This window comes from Bradysia coprophila, unplaced genomic scaffold (assembly GCF_014529535.1).
Source record: "Bradysia coprophila strain Holo2 unplaced genomic scaffold, BU_Bcop_v1 contig_297, whole genome shotgun sequence".
NCBI classification, from domain to species: Eukaryota; Metazoa; Arthropoda; class Insecta; order Diptera; family Sciaridae; genus Bradysia; species Bradysia coprophila.
In genome coordinates, this window is record NW_023503555.1 from 7,288,823 (window position 1) to 7,305,763 (window position 16,941).

The window sequence follows — 16,941 nt, forward strand, 5'->3', positions numbered from 1 at the left end:
TAGGAATGATTCTCATTAGCAATGTGAACGCCTGCCCTTAACCTGTTACCTGACGACATGCATATGATCATATCGGGTCTATTACTTCCATCGATTAAATTATTTTTAATCTTGTACTTCAATTTTTGTGACATGCATTTTACTGTATAAATGACAGTATTACCCAGAGGTTGTTATTATTTTTGTCGTCAATATCGATAACAGATGACAAGTTAATCGGAAATATGCTGTCCATAAGCATTTGTCCTTTGTGACAGCCCGAGACCTCGTATACCTATTAGTGTCTATACGTACTCATCGGCATAGTTGTACAGCATAGCCTCAATTATTCCATACATTGTCTGGGAAGAATTCTCGTGACTGCGTACAATTATTGAAATTACAATACTTGACAAGAACAGAATTTGTGTTCGATTGAGGTGGCTTTAATCTATAAAATTCGAGGCGAGCATTCATTTTTCAACAAAAAAATGTTTGTCAGAAAATTGTTTACGCGGGGAACCGCGTTCGATGGACTATTTGTTACAGAAAATTTCAATTGCGATCCAAAGAGGCAACGCTGCGTGTATTTTGGGGACTTTAGGACGGGATAGAGTAGATGATTTTTATTTGTTGTAACATTTTATTTTTGAAAAGATTGTTTTTTTTTACGGGCTGCGCCATTGTGAGCAGTCTTTTTTTTCGCCTATTTGAATAAAAAAAAAAGTTTACGCGGGAACACAGCTTTTCCTTCCAAAATAAAACACCAAATACGAATTTGTATGATGTGGTGAATTATCCGTATGGAAAGTGGTGTGTCCCCTGCTTATCATAATCCACATGACTTCGTACGCTTCGAACAGTTTACAGAATCTACTGAGACCTATCTGTTTTGTCAGATGTGTCGGCTAATTGACTTAACACAGATGTGGCAATTAAAGACAAAATTGTTTAGAGCTCATTGTTGTCTCCGTTGTCTACAACAGTTGATGAATATTGTATTTAGAAATATGTACATTTCGCGCCATTACATCTGTCAAATGTTTTACCACCTGGGACAACCGTGGCTGATCGCTCTCTGAAAGAACGTTGCCAACTTCGTACTGTAAATATAAGACTGGAGGCAAGAAAACCAGACAGAAGACTTTAAGTATAACAAAAAAGTTTACAAAAATTCTCCGGCGAACGAAAATAATTACTGTGCACATCTACAAAGTAGTGAATTAAGATTAAGCGTATCATCATGGATACGCCAAAAACGGAGCTATTAAGCAAAGCCCTGGAAACCGATGAAATGGATAAAATACCGTCGGACATTGCGAAAAAGTTGGAAACATTTTGCGAGTCCCGTAATGAAGACTTCATGACGACGAAGGTTCTGTTCGATACAACACAACAGAATTATGGTGAGCATATGCGACATGATTAATTGAATTTTTCGGTTCTTTGAACCACAGTGGACCGATGGGGGAAAGGTTTTTTTTTATTCATTTCTTCAGACATAACCTCAACCGTCGGGACTATTTTCTTGTTCGATTGCAGCAAATCGCTTTGTATTGGGAAAATGTTATCGTGGAACCGATTTCCACAAAATTTCAATTGAATGTAGCGTCCCAAACGAAGTTTGTCTGCTGGAAAAGGAACGATTGGATATTGAATGAAACGTCACCGAGTTTTAAGTCCCCGACAAAGTCGAACTACTGTCGTGGTCGTTTCGTTTATGTAATTCCGTTCTTTTTCTGAACTATGTTATGTCAGTGCATCTCAAATTCAAAGACCCCGTTGCGTCAAAATTTGAATTGGATGTTGTCTACGCTGTGTGTTTGACATAATTTTCGCACGAAACCGGTAAATTTCATTGATGTTTTTTTAGTCGAGCCGACAAAACTTGTCCACTGACAGTGAATTTCCGATTAATTAGGCAACAATTTGAAACTGTTGAAATATATATACAAATGGTGACATAATGCGTTGGATAGGTCTTGAGTCCGTATCATGTACATATATGTCAGTCCGAATGACGTCTGTAGTTCCTGGCGCTTCACAAACGAAAAAAAAAAAAAAATGAAAAGTAACGGAACGCTACAGTTATTGGTGCAGCAGGTGCCGTGAGGTCATCTTACCACTCCATAGGTCTCCACTACCTATTTTCAGTACAATATCGAATGTATGAGTAATTTTCATTTCATGCTACTTTCACCCCGCAAATGAGGGAAAATCAGCTTTAGCCACTTTTGTCATCCTTCGATATTGGACTAACGATAGGTTGTTAACAATTATTTATTCAAATAACCAGCTCACCAATAACTGTCCCATTACTTTTTCAATTTATTTTTTTGGGGGTTGCATCGGAACCACAAACGTCATTTGGACCATCGGATGCGTGTTTACTCAGTTACTGTGTTTTCAGTCCTAGGTTATTGTCTCGCGAGACAAAAATCGAATTCAAGTTTTCATTTTCAAAAAGTAAATTTTTGACTGATAGAGAGTCAGAAAATGCAAAATAGTTCCTTCGTCGCTCCACTGTGATTCAAAATTCAATACTTCAAGCCTTGTGTCTTTACAATTTTTTTTTCTTCAATTTTTTTCACAGAAACTCTTCGTCTGGAAAATGACCAGCTAACATCGAAAGTAACTGTAATCGAGACGGAGAATGAGTCTCTTAAACTGACCGTTGCCGATTTAAACAATAAAGTGGAAGCTGCCACCACTGAAGTGACGAAATTAACCAGCCAAATGGCTCAACAAGAATCGGAGTTGAATGACCATCGGAAGAAACGCAACGATTTGGCAGATGAACGGGAACTATTGCTCAAAATGTCGGATCGTAAGGACGTCCACATTGATCATTTGAACGGAGTTGTAAAAAAACTGGAGGAGCAGCTTCAGTCGGCTGTTGGAGCCAAGTTCGAAGCATTGGCCCATCTCGATGAAATCGCCGGTAAAGAGCAGACGCTCAGCCAAAAGGAACGGCAAATGGATATGGAAAAGGAGCTTTTGAACAGCGAAATAGCCAGCTTGAGAGACAATTTGAACCGAACCATGGCCGAAGCGGTGGCATTGCGTCACGAACTGACATCGATAAACGTCCAGTCCGAAATCGATTTGAAACGTAAGACTGAAGAATTGCGCAACGCCAATGCAACCATTCAACTGTTGACCGACACCAATGAAACTCTGACCAGTCAATGTGGCGACAACATTCAGAAATTGAGAGATCAAATGAACGAGTCGTGTCGTCTAATGGAACATTACCAGAAAGAGTTGGATGCCAAAGTCAAATTAGCCGAAATGCACAAGGAAAATTGTGACGATTATCGTGCACAGATCGATGAACTGAGTGCGGGCATGAAAGAGCGCCAACGAATACTGGACGAAACAATTGACCAGTGTGGTGTGTACGAAACGAAATTGAAAGAATGCAACGATCAGCATCAACTGGAATTGGATGAAAAGGACGACATTATCGCACAGCTGAAGCAAGAATTGAAGGTGGTCAATGAAATGCTGGAAAAGGCCGACGAAGAAAATCAGGAACGAGTGGTCGACAATTACATACCATCTGCCAATGCAATGCATCGTCGCTTGAAGAGCGGTCTCACATTTACCGAAATTTGCACACGATATTTCAGTCTCGTGGAACAAGTGAAAGTGAAGGATCAAGACATTGCCAATCTGAAATTGCAATTCGAAACGGTCTACCAGGACATACAGGAAAAGGCGCCCGAATTCGAACGTGTGCAGGTGGAATACAAAAAGGCTGTCTCGCTCAACGAAGAATTGACCCGTAAAATTGATGACTACATTGCCGAACGGGTTGTGATCCGAGATGAGCTCGCCAACAGTCGATCGAAATTCGGCTACTTGGAACGCGAAAATATGAAGCTGAAAACCAGTCGAAATGATCTCGCCCGACAGGTGTGCTATTTATTGAATGAAATCGAATGTTCACGGGGCGGAACGTCGTCCGAACAGGACCAGTCAATATCGTCCGATATGCCGGCCAATGAAGTCATTTCCAACAAATTGGTTACGTTCAACAACATCGTCGAGATGCAGGAAAACAACGAAAAATTGCTGTTGTTGGTGCGCGATCTGAGCACGAAACTGGAGGAAATGGAGGAGATCCAGAACAGCATCGACATCGAAACGTACGAAGCAAAATGTGCCAGCTATGAGAAACGGTTACAGGATGCCGAACAAGCTAGAAGCGCCAACGAAGAGTTGCTCGGCAATTGTTTGAAGGAAAAGGATCGGTACAAGCAAATGGTTTGCGATCTCATGAAAGAAAACCATAAACCAATGACTGGTGATCAGTCTATGCACATGACCGGAATGGATGTGGGTGATGCGGCTGGATTGAATGGATCGTTCGGTGGATCGAAAGAGGCTAACGACAAGAAAGTGGCCGATCTTGAACAGATGCTCGATGACAGGGTGAAACAGTTGCAGGAACTGAAGGAAGAGTACACTGAGTTCCGTAAGGAGTGTAAGAACACCGTCAAAAGTATGAACGAACAATTCCAAAGTGAGCGAAATGAATTGCGAGAGCTTACCACGGCCAATTGTAAATTACAAACGCAAGCCACCTTCTTAACCGAACAGATCAAAACTCAGCAGAACAACGTCGGGATCTACAAGAATAAAATCCAATCGCTCGAGGAACGGAACCAAATGCACGAAAAAACGATCGCCAAACACGAAACAGCTGGTAAGTCAAATTTCACTAATTTTGTTCGTCGGTTTTCACTTTTCCAATAATTTGTTCCCTCATTTGCAGCCAAATACATGCGCGAAGAGGCGCAAAGCACAATGAAAAAACTGCAAACGCTCGAGGCTCGATGTGAGCATTTCCAGCGCGAAAACAACAAAATCATCAACGAGAATCGTCATCTCGAAATGCAATACCAATTGCTGAGTCGCGAACGAGTCACCAACAGTACCCTGCAAAACAATCTGGAAATAATCCGTGGATCGTTCGAACGATGGGAGACTGATGGCCGTGCCAAAATGGAACAACGACTGGATGATACGAGTCGCGAATGTTTTGCTCTGCGTCGTCGATTGCAGGAGGAGCAGGATGAATATCGCCGGCAAATAGCCAAGATAAAGAGCGAAACGGAGGATTCGGAGAAAAAGATCAACGACCAAGTGTTGGAGGTGGAAACGTTGAGAGCGCAACTGAAAAATGCCCAGGTGCAGATCGAGTTGAAAAATCAGCAACTCGACGAATTGATCAATAAAATGCAAAATTCCCCGACCATGACCCACATCGATGTTCCTGCGGTCGGTGAAAATGCCAAAATCAAAGAGTTGGAGCTGCAAGTGTTGAATGCGGCTGCTGAAATTCAGAAATTGACAACACAAAATACTGTTAGCGCAGCACGAGAGGCACGATTGCGTCAAGTGGCAACCGAATGGGAGGAAGAAGCCCTGAAACAGAAAGAGAGCTTCGACACTTGGAAGTCTAAAATGGCAGCTGACTTGGAAGCCGCTCAACTCAGTGAAGCGAAATTGTCCGCCAAGGTTGACGAACTACAGACAGAGATTCGGCTGCAAGTAATGGAAACCGATTCGAGTATGTTCGATGCTGCCGCCGAAAATAAGGCTCGCATGGAACTGAAGGATGCACTGCAGAAAATCAGCGAACGGGAACGTGAACTGCGTGACCTGCGTACCGAAACCAATCAACTGAAAATCGATCTGAAAACCATTGAACAGAAGTATTCGAATGAAATGCAGGTGCATTCGGCCGATATTCAAGCGTTGACTATGTGCAAGGATGAGTTGAACAAGTGTCAGGAGCAAATCGATCAAGTCCGTGCCGAAAAGGATGTTGCCATCGACATTCTCAAGGCCAGCCAGTCGGAATTCGAGAATTTAAACAAAAAGTTGAACGAAGACAAAATGGAACTGGAACAGAAGTTGGAGTACTTGAATAATCAAAATACCGCCCTGCACGACCACTTGCAAGCGCAGTGTAACAAAGCTGGGTCGTCGAACGATTCGATGAATGAGTCTATCAACGGTTCGTTCCTCAACCGATCGCTTACCGATGATGAGGCTAAAGAAGTGTCGTCGAACAAACTCCTGAAGGTCATTACTTACTTGCGTCAGGAGAAGGACTGTTCGGTTACGAAACTGGAGATATTAAAGAACGAAAATACTCGCCTGTTGAGTGAAATCGAATTACTGAAGAAACGGCTGACCGAACAATCACGCCAACTGAGCGTTGCCAAAGCGCCAATTAATGCACCCAATGCTGTGTCAGCTTCGAAATACGAAGAACTAATGCGTAAAGTAGAAACGTTGAATTCTGTGACCGAGAGCAACATTCATCTGCGTGCGGAAAAGGAAGCTCTTGCTGCTAAGGTCAACGATCTGACCGAAAGAGTGACGAAAGTGGAAGACGAACTGTTCCCGTTGCAGGAGAAGAATCGTGAGCTGACAGCCAAGAACGAGGAGCAGGCTCATGTCAATCAAATGCTGCGCAACAATGTCGATCACTGGCGGAAACGATCATCCGATTTAGTTGATAGGAATAACAAAAATCCCGAAGAATTCAAGCGACTTCAGAACGAAAGAGAAAATTTGGCGAAGATGTTGACGGTGGAAAAAAATACCGTAAGTAATGTGAACGCTCTGCTGGCCACGATGACGAATGAAAAAGCCAAAACGGAACAGGAGCTAGCTGCGAATGTAAGACTGTTGCACACCACGATGGAGGAGAAGAAGAAGATTCAAGACGATCTCAATGCATTGAAACAACAGAATACACGATTGACCCAAGAAATCATTGAAATTAAGAGTCAAATACTGAAGAGGGAGGACGACATCAAGGCCGTTCAAACTGAACTGACGTCAAAGGAAAATCTAATATTAGAAATCAAGAAAAAGGAGATTCAGATCCGTCAAATTGCCAAAAAGTACAAAGATTCCTACTTTGATCTGAAATCAAACGTCGATACTCGTCAGGCGGATCTGGCTGCCAAGCCCTTAGAAGAACAGGCAGCCGCAACAAACGATGCTGACGCTGCCGCATTAGCTGCCCGAGCCGAAATGGAAAAGATTCAAGCGAAAAAAGTGGAAGAGCTGTCCAATCAACTGTTGGCGCGACAGGAGGAAATCGAACAGTTGCAGAAAGAGATTGAAAATCTGAAGAAGCAAGACGACAAAAACCTTTTAACAGATGCCAGAAATCGGATTGCGGCATTAACCGAAACGAATCGACAAATCACTCGTGACTATCAAGTGTCCAAAACTCAACTGCAGACATGCGAACAGAGTCGATCCGAGCACGATTCAGTAGTTGCGGCATTGAAGAGTCAATTGGAAGCCAAAATGAAAGAATTGTTGGATCAGGAAGCTGCGAGACAAGAAACCATTGCTCGTCTAACACGAGAAAATGAAACGCTCAACACACGAGTCAATCAGTTACATCGACAATTCCAACAACAGGGCTCCAAACCATCCACGAGTTCCGGAACTATTGAGAAGAGTCCATCTGATCCAGCCAGAACAGCCAATGTGAAACCAATGGCTACTCCCAGTGCTCAACAGTCGGCAACCGTTAATCCACGTAGAGGTGGCGATACACCATTGGCCAGTATCCGACCAGTGCCCGTGCAAAATAGTCGTATTGCTGCTGTACTTCCCACCAGTCAAACCAGCAACGTTGCAGCTGTTCAGGGTTCGTCGTCATCGGCTGGAAATGTGACCACAGCTCTAGTTCCACCACAACAACAAGTTCACACAACCGGTAACACATCAACAGCTGAGGCAATGTCCTCATCGCCGACAAGCTCACATACCGATTACATGCCAGCTACAAGTTCAGCTGCAGTTGTTGTTGCCGCTGTACCACCCATGGGTCCCGCTTCGGCTGAAAGCACCCAAGAGGCTGAGAGTTTGTCTGTGAACACAAACGAATCGTCGTCATCTTCATCGACGTCTTCACAAGCGGTTCTACAACAGCAAACTGTTGCACTGGTATCGCCACGGGTGGAAGTCGTTCCACAAAATGTTTCGGTTCCGTCTCAGCAAGTGGTTGATCAAGCAGCCAGCACATCTGGTTCGTCCAGTTCATCATTTATAACAGCAATGAGCAGTCACCACCAAGCTTCATCCAGTAATACTGTCACTACTTCGCAAGCAGGCCATAAACGTCCTCGCGATGCTGATGGCGATAGTTCGACGGGAGTTGAAGAGTCTTCTGCGTCTGAAAAGAATTCACCGCAAAATAAGCGCACTCGTGTCGGCGAACAAACATTCCAAGGTGTGACTGAGTCCGGTTTGGACGTGGAATATCAAGTTCCAACTTCTTCACAGCGTGACCAAGAGGACGACGTAGTAGCGGTAGATAGTGAGGATGACGACGAAGAGAATATGGATGATGAAACAGTGGCTGATGTGGACGACAATTTTGACGCTGATAACGGCGACACGGATGAAATCGAATCGTTTGGCCAAGATGATGGTGAAGGCATCGAAATCGACGAAGATGCTGTTCCGAATGACAACAACGAAGTGGATGTCGACGATAGCAGCAATGCACCGAATCAATCTTCCAGTGGATTAGCAGCATCATCTGAGGCGCGAGGTACTCCAGCCGAAGTGATTGAATTGTCAGCGTCAGGACAAGAAAATCAACAAATCCAGACGATTAGCAGCGGAAGTGATGCCGGCTCTTCGAGTCAAGCAAATCTGTGGCGACAGACACAGACACCTTCGAGACAGCAACAGCAGCAACAACAACAGCAGCAGAGCTTAGTTATTCAACAGGCGTACGAAGAGATGACCGATGACAGTATCGTTCCTAGTACACCGACGCTATATGTGGCTCGAAGAGCTGATGGGTGAGTGATTGGAAACGCTTAATTTTTACAACTTTTCGCTTAATTGGCTAATCTTCTTACAGTTTCAGCGAGGCAGTGAGTTCACCCCATCCAACCGTTCCACATGGATCTCGTTTTACATTTGGAGAATCGAATGCGAACCGCACTGTCGTTGCATCAATTGAAGGCATGGACGACACCCGCGTAGAATTAAATCTGTTGGACGGTTCTGGCGACAGCGGTCAGAGTAGCTCAGCCAATCCTCCTGCACAACAAGATGATGATATTGTTGTCGTCGATTTGAGCGATGATTATTCCTACGAAAATAAGGAAGCCGACCAGCGGCAACCAGTTGCTGGAACAAGCACGGAAGGAACCGTGCCACAGATAATGGTAACGGACGCAGAGAATGGTAAAATTTGCTTCAATTTTGAAGATTGCAATTGCATCCAGTAATGACACGGTCTGTCGTTTCTAGACCAAAACACTTTCGATGATAGCGCATCAACATCACAGCTGACAGATGACAAGAATGATGTGACCGAAGCAGATGCTCAAGATGACGATGATGTTGATGCTGATGGGGTTTCTTCCGGCCAAGACGGAGTTCAGGTATGTTTTATCGACTGCACAATGACCACTGAGTCTTCATTTCCCATTTGTCTTCTGTTTCAGGGTGAAGATCGCGAAGCTGAATCCACTCAAATGGTAACCGATAAGCGAACAACACGTCAAACACGACAAGACAGTCAACGTTTAGTTCCCATCGTTTGGGACGGCGGTAAGTTCGATTCGCCAGTCTATTCCACATTTGTTACACAATCGGTCAACGGAAACGTTTTTTTTTTCATTGATTTTAGACTCGTCACCGCAGCAGCGTGGAATCAATCGTGGTACGCTGAATAGAGGACAAGTCGGTCGTGGTGCTGGTCGTGGTAGAGGAAAGCGGCCATTCCATTCATAATTATGATTCTGGCGTTTTGCTGACCTATGTGCATCTGAGATATTTTCCATTTTACTTCTGTAGAATACGATGTTAAGCTGATGTCAAATACACGACAAATTTTGAACATTCAAATGAGCGATGTGCATCTGTTTCATTTTGTTATGAGAATAGGTGACTTCAGTTCTTGCTTCCGGATGACTAAGAAGTAATGCTGAAATTGCTGAGCACTGTCTTTGTAATTTCATCTTTTCATAAGGCCACGACCTGAGACCTACGTTGTGACTTCTCGATACGAATTACATCAGCGGTCACACACCTTAGAAAATCCAAGTTGTCGTCGAAATGCTTTCGTTGTTGTGGAATGAAATTTCGAAAGAAAATCTTTATTGAGAGGTCTCGATCGTACCCGACCAGTCAAATTTTTGAATTTTTAATTTGTAAGCACACGACAGGCATTTTCAATAAAAATTGCATTCGTCATTTGGGATGAGATATCCCAATGCAACGCTAGGAAGGCATCATTTGAAAGGTAATTTTATGTGCTGTTCCGCCAAATATTGTTTTATGTGGTTTGGATGCATCTACGATGAAGTAGAAGTTGAAATGTGCATCCAAACCGTATAAGACCCAAAAGCACATAAAATTACCTTTCAAATGATACCCCACACGATCATGTACGTTCTTACAGAACAGTGTAAACGGAAACTTTAACTGTACATATTTCAGTGTGGATGAATTTTACACTCAAAAAGTCCCTATTCGGCTCAATAGTACATGTCCTGATTACCTTTCTAATGACCCTCTACGGCTAGTGTAACTGGAAAAAGTTTTGTGAGAAAAGTGCAAGTTTTCGGGTTTTGATAACTTTTCAACAGCCACACCAGCCTCAGAAATGAAATTGGTAGAATAAAACTGTTTTCCATATCGAGGCAACAATTAGGCAAATACCTCAAGAGAGAATGATATGTGCACAGGCTCCCGGTCTATAACAAACACTTTTAATATTTTACGTGTTACGGCAGGTTTCGTTTTCATTTACATTGCCTAATCACGTAAAGCATTGTACTTACGAGGTTCCAAGTACACAACTTGGAACCTCGGAAGTAATATACTATTACGAACTTCGGTCGGTAAATGCAATTTTTCGAGTACATTTTTCGCATTTACCGACCAGAAGCACATAAAGCTGCACTGTACATACGAGGTTCCAAATTTTTATTTTGACAAGTAAATGTACATAATGTACTATTACAAGCGACAAATATGTTACTCGGATCAGTTAACCTGTCACATACTATTCATCTGTTATCGATAACGACGACAAAAACATTGACTAGCTCTGGGTAATATGGTCGGTTATACAGTAAAATGCATGTTAAAAAGAATTGAAGTACAAGATTTGATATCAACCGATTAAAAATACTTTGATCGATGGAAGTAATAATCATACTGGTCATATGCTCAGCGTCTGTAAAAGGTTAATCCGTGATCTACTTCGTTGGAGCGAAGTATCACTTAGTTCTAAATTCATAATCTTTTGTTTCATTTGTTTAACCAACATTCGTTTTGCTATGTGAGCTATGTGAGACCGTACGTCTTTCTCTTTCTTTGTCGGTTCTTCGATAACAGATGATCACCTTTCTTCCTCCTTGTATGGTAGCTCAGTAACATTTTCATGCCTTGGGCATAAATTACGGAATTTTTCTCGTAATCTAGGCCCTCAGCATGAAAAGTTGTATACGCATCTGTTGTCGACGGTATATTTTAGGCAATTTCGCGGATTGTAGCCCGAACGAAGTGAGTAAATAACTATTTACTTTTTGGATACTCAAAGAGAGATGGTCTTGATTTTGTGAACTTTTGATCACAGCGGCGAAAATTCATCCCGAATTTTTAAGTAAAATACCTTTTACCCGACCACTTGGCCTTAATCGATGTGGTAATTAGAAATGTCTCGCCTGCGATTTAACTCAAGAAGTACCATTTCCATCATTTGTCCTATTGGCAAGTAATGCACTATTACATGATTATGAAACGTAAGTGCACCACTACTGCCCACCTTCGTGGAAGTTTTTTGAATTCACATACCACACTCATGTAAGGTACAGTTGGAGTAAATCGAGTGAATGGATAGAATCAGAAAGGGCAACGAGCAAATTCTTATAGGGTGCCTTAATCGTCATACTAAAGTAAATGGAGCTGATTTAACCGATTGCTCAGAAACACATTCAAACTTGTGCCGCTCTGACTTACAAGTTCAAGTATGTAACATATTGCAGAGTGTTATGACGAAAGAGAAGCAAATACTTTGACAAGTACTCCAAGGCAAGTTATAATAACTAGTCTTCGGTTTTCTCGCTCTGATCATAATAGTCTATTACTGCATTTTACTGAAGCACATAAGGATACTTTTGTGTTTACCGCCCGAACCATATATTTCAAACTTCGACATTGATTTACTGGGGTCATCATTTCAGAGACTGCCATCTACCATAACTTTAAGGAAACATTTCGACATTGACATTCGGTTCGCGCCAAATTGACCGTCACATTTGTTGATTGTGTTTTCCTGTAAAGCAGATTTCTGTTGCCTCACTAAGCGCTAAACTCATAACGTTTCGTTCCCAAGATTAACCTATCCCTAAGAGACGATGGATGTTGCTGACGCTAATATCGGTCAATTGCGTGTCAAAGATGATGTGGGAGTCCGTTGCCAGAAACTGTTTCAAGACTTTTTGGAAGAGTGAGTGTTTTTGTTAACCGTTGACGGACCCGAGTATTTCAAGCAGTTTAATGCAAAATCTTTCGCTTCATCCGCAGGTTCAAAGAGGATGGTGAAATGAAGTACTACGAAAAAGTGCAGGACCTGGATCAGCCTGATCGATCAACACTGGAGGTGAAATTCTACGATGTCGAGAAGTACAACCAAAATCTCGCAACGACAATAATCGAGGAGTATTACAGGTAGGTGTCACTACATTTCCACCTGATCCACAACTATTCATTTGAACCGTCCATTCCCAACACAGAATTTTTCCGTATTTGTGTCAAGCGGTTTCGAATTTCGTGAAGGACCGCACTGAACTGAAGAAGGAGAAGGCTTGCTACGTTTCCTTCACCGATGTGCCGACCAGACACAAGGTTCGCGATTTGACAACGGCCAAAATTGGTGCCCTAATTCGTATATCGGGACAAGTGGTCCGGACGCATCCCGTTCATCCCGAGCTGGTTTTCGGAACATTTATTTGCCTTGATTGCCAAACGGAGGTCAAAGACGTTGAACAGCAATTCAAGTACACCAATCCGACGATCTGCCGAAATCCGGTATGCTCAAATCGACGCAAATTCATGCTGGACACGGACAAGTCGTTGTTCGTCGACTTCCAGAAAGTGCGCATACAAGAAACACAGGCCGAATTGCCCAGAGGCTGTATACCACGGTCGGTCGAAGTGATTCTGCGAGCCGAGACTGTTGAATCGGTACAAGCCGGCGACCGTTACGATTTCACCGGTACGTTGATTGTAGTACCAGACGTTGGATCGCTCCAATTTCCAGGCGCTAAGGCTGACATCGGATCAAGACATAAGCAAGGTGAAGCAGCTGCCGCTGAAGGTGTTCGAGGCTTAAAGGCGCTAGGCGTTCGTGACTTGAACTATCGAATGTCGTTTTTGGCCTGTAGTGTACAGGCGACGACATCACGTTTCGGCGGTACTGATCTACCAATGAGTGAGGTCACTGCTGAAGATATGAAAAATCAAATGACTGACGTCGAATGGAACAAAGTGTACGAGATGTCGAAGGACCGGAGTTTGTATCAAAATTTGATCAACAGTCTGTTCCCGTCGGTCTACGGAAACGACGAGGTGAAACGGGGTGTGTTGTTGCAGTTGTTTGGCGGAGTCGCCAAAACGACAATGGAAAGTAGGTCCACGCAAAAATGATGCGCGTCAGGGCACGAAATTAATTCGTTTATTCTATTCGCAGAAACATCGCTACGAGGAGACATAAACGTGTGCATTGTGGGTGATCCAAGTACAGCTAAATCACAGCTGCTGAAACAGGTAAGTCCTCTTTGAGCGCACAGTAACATCCGTTCAATCATCGAGCTCCCTAATTCTTGCAGGTGGCTGATTTTTCACCCCGTGCCGTTTATACATCGGGAAAAGCCTCTTCGGCTGCCGGTTTGACTGCAGCCGTTGTGCGAGACGAAGAAAGTTTTGATTTTGTCATTGAAGCGGGAGCGTTGATGCTTGCTGACAATGGAATCTGTTGCATCGATGAATTCGACAAAATGGACCCGAGAGATCAGGTTGCCATTCACGAAGCGATGGAACAGCAGACCATATCTTTGGCGAAGGCTGGTGTGCGGGCCACACTCAATGCACGAACATCGATTTTGGCTGCTGCAAATCCTATCGGTGGCCGGTACGACCGTTCGAAATCATTGCAGCAAAATATTCAGCTCAGCGCACCGATTATGTCCCGGTTCGATTTGTTCTTCATTTTGGTGGACGAATGCAACGAAGTGGTCGACTATGCCATAGCTCGGAAAATTGTCGATTTACATTCGAATATTGAGGATGCCGTTGAGCAGGTGTACACAAGGGAAGAAGTGCTGCGGTACATAACATTTGCACGCCAATTCAAACCTATCATCAACGAAGAATCTGGCGAATTGTTGGTGTCCAACTACGGCCATTTGAGACAACGTGAATCTGGTACGGGCAAAGGTACATGGCGTATAACCGTTCGACAACTGGAAAGTATGGTCAGATTGAGTGAAGCCATTGCGAAAATGGAATGCTCCAACGAAGTTCAGCCGAAGCACGTGAAGGAAGCATATCGTTTGCTGAATAAATCGATAATCAGAGTCGAACAACCGGATATCCATTTGGACGATGAAGATGAACTAAACGCCGAGTATATGGACGTGGACGAGAATGTACAGGAGAATGCACAAGTAAGTGTTTCTATCGAACGACCTTTTAGCACTGAAAATCTAAACGATTTGTTGTCCATTCCAGAACGATCGCGTAAACGGAGAACCGACCGAGAATGGATCAGCGCAACAGACACCGGCACTGGCCAAAAAGAAATTGACCCTTTCGTTTGAGGACTACAAAAACATATCGAACATGCTGGTGCTGCACATGCGCAACGAAGAATCGCGTATGGACGACGAGGCAATGGAACGGGACGGTATTCGAAAGTCGACACTGGTCGGGTGGTATCTGGAACAGATTGCCGACCAAATCGATTCGGAAGACGAGCTGATTGAAAGGAAAACGTTGATCGAGAAAGTGATTGACCGGTTACGGCAACACGATTCCGTTTTACTGGATTTGCGGTCGGCTAGCGGATTACAACGGTCATCCAACGAATTGGCCATCGATGACGATCCATTCCTCGTTGTGCATCCGAATTATATCATCGAGTAGAGCCGTGCGGACGTTTCGTTTTTTTGTTAAAGTAGACTTTTAACTGTTTTTATATGCATGGTTCAGCTCACAATGCAACTCGAGTGGAGTTTGTGACTCAGTTTTACCGACGTTCTTGTTCGTTAAGTTAATAAATTAAAAATTGGAAAATTATTCGCTAATCCATTTTTATGCTTAAAAGATCACGAGCGGACCTAAACTTTTAGCCAGGAACGGAAGAATTGTTTTGTAAGAAGTGCCACGCCCGAAAACTTTTTTTAAGTGTCCAACGGATCCGCATCATCGCTTAAGATTGACTGTTGTTTCCGTCAATGTACGATCACTTCTTCCGCTCTCTTCCGCCAGACTGGCTATAGGAATTCGGGCGATTCCAATTTGCATTTTTATATGAAAAAAGGACGTTTTTCCAATTTCCCCGAAGGGCCTCTTGGATCAGGGTCAATTTAACGATGCAATCGTTTCGCTAACAAAAGTAGGCTGATTCAGTTTCCTTGTTTTGGATTTTTTATTTGTGACTTGAATCTAGAGTAAGATTACTGATGGAGGACTAGTGAATCGAACGAGTAAAAAATTTGAATGAACCGGCAAATTTCATACAATTTTTTTTCGGTTGGATTCCGGACACCAGGGCCTAATGTTGGGAAATGGATTTCCCAATTTTAGGGATCAATCAAAAAGTATGTCACGCGTGAGACCCTTGCTGGACTTTTCAACACTTCTGATGTTGTGAAATGGAGAGTGGTGAGAAAGAGTAGTAATTACAGTGTGCTCAATACTCTAGAGATGGAGGCTGATGAAGGCTGTAAACTTTGGTTAGGTCGCACAGATACGCGGGTGACACACCACGTTCACAGATTTCATACAAAAATTCATCTAATGTGATGATTCTCGTCGCCGTGACCAAAGTATATAAACCACTGAAGGTAATGCAGACCCTCAGCGGATCAGAGTTGTCACGTATCCAATCTTTGAGGTGTGTTTCCTATGCTCACAATACATATATTTACAATTTTTGTATGCATGTGAATCGATATACACTTATACAGTAAATTCACTTCAAAGTAGGGATATGTGCGTAACTGCGAATTCACATTACATTCAGTGGTTTATATACTTTGGGTACAACGTTACAATAATGAATTCAGCTGAAAGTCGGGATCCATAATTTCTCTGAGCCGCTGAGGTTCTCTGCTACCTTCAGTGTTTAAATAATACTTTGAGTTTAACTTTTAACAAGTACAAGTTCAAGGCTGCAAACTTCAAGGCTGCAAGCTTTGATTCCCAAAGTACACATACTTGAGCGTGAAAAACTCCACATGTACGAAAATAGACTTAAATTTAGATTGATCCATCTGACAACCCATAGCATTTGGTGTATCGGTTGTCTAAATGTAATCCATTCCAATTTAATTGGACCAATTGGTCTTGTTAGAAGAATCAAACCTCTAAGTCTAAAGTAAGCTCAAATTTCAAATTTTATTGTCGTAAAGGATCACTCTTTGACTACAATATCACGGTGGGTCTAAACAACTTTACTTTGCGAAATTCGTGAACATGGGATTTCTCAGAGGAAAATCGTTTTTAGGGTCAAAACAGAAGTTTTTTGTTCTGGCACAAAATCTCTATCATCGATCTGTTCGAGAAAAGTGATAAAAACGACGTCTTTCCATACATCTTCATAGTGTGCCTGAAAGTGACGAAAAAAAGTGTTGCATATATTGGCGCTCTTTCTCAATTTTTATC

At 42.9% G+C, this 16,941-nt stretch overlaps 2 protein-coding genes across 2 annotated transcripts; both read left to right on the forward strand.

Moving 5' to 3' along the window:
* Positions 1-1,079: 1,079 nt before the first annotated feature.
* Positions 1,080-9,894, forward strand: LOC119078962 (nucleoprotein TPR-like). The gene is made up of 7 exons (XM_037186712.1): positions 1,080-1,385; positions 2,573-4,690; positions 4,760-8,834; positions 8,897-9,225; positions 9,292-9,425; positions 9,489-9,594; positions 9,674-9,894. The coding sequence occupies exons 1-7, from the start codon at positions 1,223-1,225 to the stop codon at positions 9,775-9,777; spliced, it is 7,029 nt and encodes a 2,342-aa protein (XP_037042607.1). The 5' UTR covers positions 1,080-1,222; the 3' UTR covers positions 9,778-9,894.
* Positions 9,895-12,293: 2,399 nt separating this feature from the next.
* Positions 12,294-15,349, forward strand: LOC119078963 (DNA replication licensing factor Mcm6). Its single transcript, XM_037186713.1, has 6 exons — positions 12,294-12,502; positions 12,580-12,723; positions 12,789-13,681; positions 13,745-13,821; positions 13,884-14,720; positions 14,785-15,349. The coding sequence occupies exons 1-6, from the start codon at positions 12,411-12,413 to the stop codon at positions 15,196-15,198; spliced, it is 2,457 nt and encodes an 818-aa protein (XP_037042608.1). The 5' UTR covers positions 12,294-12,410; the 3' UTR covers positions 15,199-15,349.
* Positions 15,350-16,941: the final 1,592 nt, after the last annotated feature.

Bases quoted from the DNA above. Each gene is read 5' to 3' on its own strand.
- LOC119078962 (XM_037186712.1), top strand. From the start codon at position 1,223: ATGGATACGCCAAAAACGGAGCTATTAAGCAAAGCCCTGGAAACCGAT. The intron at 8,835-8,896 runs GTGAGTGATTGG...ATCTTCTTACAG, and splicing joins GTGGCTCGAAGAGCTGATGG to TTTCAGCGAGGCAGTGAGTT. The intron at 9,426-9,488 runs GTATGTTTTATC...CTTCTGTTTCAG, and splicing joins CCGGCCAAGACGGAGTTCAG to GGTGAAGATCGCGAAGCTGA.
- LOC119078963 (XM_037186713.1), top strand. From the start codon at position 12,411: ATGGATGTTGCTGACGCTAATATCGGTCAATTGCGTGTCAAAGATGAT. The intron at 13,682-13,744 runs GTAGGTCCACGC...TTCTATTCGCAG, and splicing joins CGCCAAAACGACAATGGAAA to AAACATCGCTACGAGGAGAC. The intron at 13,822-13,883 runs GTAAGTCCTCTT...TAATTCTTGCAG, and splicing joins AATCACAGCTGCTGAAACAG to GTGGCTGATTTTTCACCCCG.